At 40.7% G+C, this 6,608-nt stretch overlaps 1 protein-coding gene across 1 annotated transcript; it reads left to right on the top strand.

Moving 5' to 3' along the window:
• Positions 1–3,432: 3,432 nt before the first annotated feature.
• On the top strand, positions 3,433–6,188 carry LOC124264632 (docking protein 2-like). The gene is made up of 2 exons (XM_046699373.1): positions 3,433–3,885; positions 5,707–6,188. Exons 1-2 carry the CDS (start codon positions 3,567–3,569, stop codon positions 5,847–5,849), a joined length of 462 nt encoding a protein of 153 aa, XP_046555329.1. The 5' UTR covers positions 3,433–3,566; the 3' UTR covers positions 5,850–6,188.
• Positions 6,189–6,608: the final 420 nt, after the last annotated feature.

Here is a 6,608-nt window from a genome sequence, read left to right as displayed (position 1 = left end):
GTTGTAAGAAGACCATCGTTTGGATCCACACAATGGGTACCATGTGTGAAGCCCATTTCTTGTGTCTCCTGACGTGATACTGCTGCCATAGTTGTCTGGCGTGCCCAATGGATCCAACTTTGCACAGGGAATCTTTGGCGTCTTTGATGGCTTGGACAGCGGTGCCCATGAATAAAGCCAGGAATGGGCTTTTAGTGTGGATTTGATACGGGTATGGTAAACTATTGAACAATCACTTTTCAAACTCAGACGGCAACCATTGAACAATCATTTGTTGATTCACAGGGCAACCATTGAACAATCAGTTGGGGACTCAGAGGGCAACCATTGAACAATCAGTTGGGGATAATGAACAATCATATATGGTGATCAGGTGTAAAATTTAAAACATGCACATCGCTAGTCTTGCTTTGGTTCAATACATGCTACACTTTAGAAATTTCACAAGGATTCGAACACACGTGCTAAGGGCCAAATGTCTACAGTAAGAAATTACGTTTTCTTACGAGTGGGCTGCCCGTCCACCCGGCACTGCCATCTGAACTTAACATGTACTATTTACACACTGGATGAAGAAATCGCCCCAGCTTAACGCTGACATGCTCATGTTAAAGACACCATTGCATAAATAAAACCACCGATAAAAAGGACAAACGGAGAAAAAGAAACAAGGTAATCGATACATATGTAGTACAAAGACAGGAAAAACAAATATTTTACAGAAGGCACACTTTGTGTACACTCAACTAGAAAGCTTTTCAAAGAAACGTCTTGTAAACATAAATTTACATATTGTAATTTGTAAAGCAGGTGAGGTAAATATGGATGGGGGATTTACGGTTATTCAATACAGAGTCTCCATACACGACTTCAACGTACTCTTTTCGTATTTGTTTAGATAACAAGGGTTAATCTCACACGGCACACTAAATATATCAGCAATAGAGATGTCAGGATGTGACTGATAATATGAAAGCTGGTTGACATCCCTTTGAAAGTCTTTGCTTTCAAATCTGACCAATGACAGGGCATATAGGTGAAACAGAGTTGCGTCCCTTGGGCACAGAAGGCACCTATGACTGTGGGTTTGAGTACCGGCAGGTTGGTCAGGATGTTCGTGGGTTTCCCAAAAGTGGTAGAGGACGTCTGAGATCTGTATCACGTCGGGCTTTCCTCCGACCCATGAAGATCCGGGTTAGAATTGACCTTCAGCAACCCATGCTTGACGTAAGAGGCGACTAACGGGATCGGGTGGTCAGGCTCGCTGACTTGGTTGACACATGTCATCGGTTGAATTTTTGAATTTTTGAATTTTTGATCACTGGATTGTCTGGTCCAGACTAGATTATTTACAGACCGCCGCCATATAGCTGAGTGCGGCATTAAACAACAAACCAACCGACCAACCAAATTGGGTTTTCTTGCCACAGTAATCAGACACGTAATGATATAACTGGACAATTGTTCAAACCAACACACTCCCCCATTCAACATGCACGTACGCTCATGCAACAACATGCCAGCTAAACTTCATTACTTGATCCCTGGGGCATTTTAAACGGCATTTAAACGCCGTGAGCATAGATATGATTGCATACCAATCTCTAGACGTTCAGGATAATTAAGAAATAGAAGCAAATATCATTTGAAGAAAATGCTGGACTTCTTCACTGATAACATTTACGTAACCTTTGGGGAAAAAGAGCAAAATGAAGATGGCATCCCTATGGGCATCAAATGCGCTCAAGGGGAGGTGGGGTAGCCTAGTGGTTAAAGCGTTGGCTCCTCACGCCGAAGACCCGGGTTCGATTCCCCACATGGGCGTAATGTGTGAAACCCATTCTGGTGTCCCCCGCCGTGATATTGCTGGAATATTGCTAAAAGCGGCGTAAAACTAAACTCATTCAGTCAGTCAGTCAAATGCGCTCAGCTCCTTGTGGATCTATTTCTTTATTCCTATGAATCAGAATTTTTTGCTCGAGTTAGGAAAATCAAAATGAATTAATTTTTCCAAGCAAGGACATCGGTGATTTGATATTCTTCAGTTACAGCCAAACAGCCAAGTCCCTTCCACGGATTTACCGACCTGAAACTGAATGGAGACACGTAAGATATCTTCATGTGTTTCATATTTAGATCTACGCATAAAGATGAGAGGTGACACAACACTCCCGAAAAGGCTGTTTGATTAGAGGGATGATTGAAAATTTCCAATAGCCAGCTTTATGTCGAACAACATTCCAACAGCCCCAGTGTTTGTTGTTTACATCTTACAACTCGAGGCACATAGGGCAAGCTCCATTTTCCAAGCTTAAAAAGATCGTCATGCATGAGTGAGTTACGATTTACAGTAACATCGGCAATATTTCAGCCATATCGTGACTAAAACAAGTTTTAATTTCACTATAAATACATGTAAATTATACAAATCTGTCAACGAAGGAAAGTAAAACCAACAACAATATCACAGCATCAAGAAATAAAACTAGCATCTCTCTCTAAAATTGGATTTCAAATTAGGACAATACAGTATAAAAAGGGCTACAGATCGCCAGATCACCATACTAAGCACAGATCGTCATGCGGCTCTTGCACAGAAGTTGTTCGATCAAGGTTGTGACAGACAAGGCCTTATGATCAGTACAGCTTCAAAAACGTTTTATTTACAAATTTGACGCAAAAGTGACAACACTGATGTCCGATGCAAATCTGTATTTCGACTTGAACGTTCCCGTGTTTTTCAGGTGAAACATTGATCAGCCTCTGCATGTGTTTATGACGGGAGTCGGTGCTGAGGAAGGATGAGCTCACCTTGTATGATCACTGATTGATAGTGATTTATGACATAAATCATACAAATTATACTCTGGTGTTGACAGAGTGAGTGAGTGAGTGAGTGAGTTAATATTTAACGTCACATTGGCAATATCTCAGCCATATCGTGACGAGAACAATCCAGACAATAAAAGGTGAAAACATTTGGAAGATTAAAACCTGCCGACGATGGACTGGTGTTGACAGAGACTTCATGTGAATGAAGGGTTTTGCCGCTTGTGTGTATTCGCACATACACATACCCGTTCATGTTTACAAATGATAACGCGTTAGGAAGTATGTTTACAAATGATAACACGATAGGAAAAAGTTGTGTGCACTCAAGTTATGAATAGAGTAATGTTACGGAAGAAGAGGGGATAGAATAAACTCACCTTGTTTGAATTAGGTTAACCTGAGGTGTGGGGATATTGCTATATAGTCCTATGTGCGTTATGCACAGTACAAATCTCTATCAGATACAATGTAAATATCGGATCATTACAATGTAAATATCGGATTCAAAAAGCGCCCTGAACGGACAAACTCGGTATTTTCGAGTTTTCATTTCCTTATAGCCTGTGTGAAATGTATTCAGATTATGATTAAATTTTTCCACGACACAACATGTGTGTACACAATTTGGATTAGTCTGTCAACACTGTGATGTAAACGCGCATTAACGATTTGAAAGTAGGCAGTCTGCCTGCACATTGTAACCGAGTATCGTATACATTGTGTGTACCTAGACTATGGACGATCATTCTACGTTCTTCAGAGTCAACATCAGTGGGGACGAGAAGACGTCCAAGCGATGTCATCTTAAAGGTATGTACGATGTTGCTGTGAAGGACACAGGCCTGTGCCTGTGCGATGTCAGATCCAACCGGGTCATGTATGAATGGCCGTACACCCGCATTCGAAACTACGGAAAGACTCGCACCCAGTTTCATTTCGAAGCTGGACGAAATACGTTATCTGGAGAAGGAGTTTTCACTATGGAGACAGGAGACGGTGCTGCAATCATGAACAGCATAATTGAGAAAATTGAAAAAGTCAAAGCAGTTGAAGGTAAGAGGATTGATCTGCATAAATACAGTTAAAGTTGTGTTGCAAATATACATTATTCGTAACCATGGATACTGTAGACACTCCAAACTCGTAGAAAGAAATCACGGTTGAAGACAAAACAATAGCAACTGACTTGAATATTGACCTATGGAGACAATAATTACTACTTTTCCATATTGAATTATTTTGTCAAATGTCCTATAAAATTCAAATATAAATTTGAATGACAAATCTATGTGATTCATTATCGCCTGACACGAACTACCGAGAGTTACGTGATGTTAAAAAAATAACTGCAGAAGAAAATGTTCAGAAAGACATACCTGACATACAAACAATGATATCCGTGAAGATCTAGGGAAAATCCAGGTGATAATTGGTCTTCAGCAACCCATGATTGTCGTCAGAGGCAACTGGCGGGATCGGGTGGACTTGGCTGACACATGCCATCGTATCCCATTTACGTACATTGATGTTCATGATATTGACCACTGGATTGTCTGGTCCAGGCTCAGTTGTTTAGCGTCATTTAGCTGAAATGTTGCTGAGTGCGGTGTTAAACAACAAACAAAGCAAAACAAACAATAACTGTGCCTTTTTATATAGAAAGAAACCGAAATAATCAAATGCCCTTTTATCTTAAAAAAATACAAAGACAAATATGTTTTTGAGGTTAATATGACGCGCGTCGCCATTCCACTAAATATTGATAATGTTGATTACAACCTTCAGTTATATTTGGAATCTGATTTAGATAACATATCAGGTTTGTTTGTATGTATGTATATATGTGTGTGTGTGTGTGTGTGTGTGTGTGTGTGTGTGTGTGTGTGTGTGTGTGTGTGTGTGTGTGTGTGTGTGTGTGTGTGTGTGTGTGTGTAAGTGAGTTTTACGCCTCACTCAGCAATATTCCGGCTATATGGCGGCGGTCTGTAAATAATTCAGTGATCAACATCATGAGCATCGATCTACGCAACTGGGATACGGTGACATGTGTCAACCAAGCCAGCGAGTCTGACCACCCGATCCCGTTAGTCGCCTCTTACAAGCATAGTCGCCTTTTGTGGCAAGCATGGGTTGCTGAAGACCTATTCTACCCCGGATCTTGACGGGTCTGTCTGTCTGTCTGTATGTATACATGATAACAAAGCATGTAAAGAAGTAGATTATGTGTGTAAAATTAGCATCAATACATGAAGCAACATCACATAGAGGGTGCCTCAATGGCAAGATAATAAATATGGTCAACTTTACGTCAGAGTTTACGTCACATCGGCAATATTTCAGTCATATCGTAACAACAGAAAGTCATACACTGAGAATAGATATATCTTAACTTCATACAAATATAGTATACCAACTAGATTATCACGGATTATAATTAAAACTAGTTTGAGATCTTTTTGAAATGCTAATTCATTATAAAATTGGGCTATAGATCGCCAGCTTATGTCAGCAGTAGCGATTTACTGGTGTATATCCTAACATATAGCTGGGATATTGCTGGGTGCGGCCTTAAACAAGAAATAAACAAACCTAACACCGTTCTAAAGAGTGAGTGAGTGAATTGGGTTTTACCCCGCTTTTAGCAATATCACGACGGGGGACACCAGAAATGGGCTTCAGACATTGTACCCATGTCGGGAATCGAACCCGGGTCTTCGGCGTGACGAGTGAACGCTTTAACCACTAGGCTACACCACCGCCCCCCATTCTAAAGACAAACCTAAAATTTGACCTGTCACTCAAAGATCACAAGTGTAATCTTGATAATGTTCTTATCAATAAATTAAATTCCTTTTCGTTATTTATTTTCAACAGCACATGTACAAAGACCTGCAGATGGCAGAAGGAAAGAGAGCAGAGAAGAGAAAGGTTTCGGAAATGAAGACGCTGATCACTTGTATGAAAACACAGCCAATATCTCATACGTGAACATAGGGCTGTATAACAAGATGGCTTAGCCTCTTGTCTGGCTGGAGAAGCAGATGTTAGAGGATCCGGGCGGTATGGTCGACAATTGAGCTTGTGTTGGAACAACAGCTTCGTGGTGAACAACATGTCCCCGTGTTAATGAACAAATCAACACTGAATACATCAACACTGAATACATCAACACTGAATACATCAACTAACATCGTTTTCAAGGTTTCATGTACATTGTTTGAGATTGGCAACTGTTCAGGTCCATTTGGTGTAGCTTTTTCCGATAGATGGTGGACGAATGTGTTTGTGTTGGAACTGTTGTTTCGTGTTGAACAACATATCCTCGAGTTAATAAATACATCAACACTGAAAACATCAACAAACATTTGTTTTTCAATTTAAAATGTATCTTGAAATGTCAATTTAACATCTTGAAATTTCATCTTCAAAGTCTGTCTTTCCAACGTGAGTTGTTCCAACTGACAACGCAAAAAACTGACCCGTGAAGGTCCGGGTTAAAATATTGGCCTTCAGTAACCCATGCTTGTCGTCAGAGGGGACTAACGGGATCGGGTGGTCAGGCTCGCTGACTTGATTGACACATGTCATCGGTTCCCAATTGCGCAGATCGATGCTCATGTTGTTGATCACTGGATTGTCTGGTCCAGACTCGATTATTTACAGACCTCTGCCATACAGCCGGAATATTGCTGAGTGCGGCGTAAAGCATGTGACTCAAATACAGCTTAGTCAGTTGTCAGTCCGGTCCCATTTCGTCCCGTCACTTCTACAGTTTT

Source organism: Haliotis rubra, unplaced genomic scaffold (genome assembly GCF_003918875.1).
Source record: "Haliotis rubra isolate DU_JTF1 unplaced genomic scaffold, ASM391887v1 Scf933, whole genome shotgun sequence".
NCBI lineage: Eukaryota > Metazoa > Mollusca > Gastropoda > Lepetellida > Haliotidae > Haliotis > Haliotis rubra.
The sequence above is the reverse complement of the archived record's forward strand: the minus strand, read 5'-3'. Positions and strand labels throughout refer to the sequence as shown.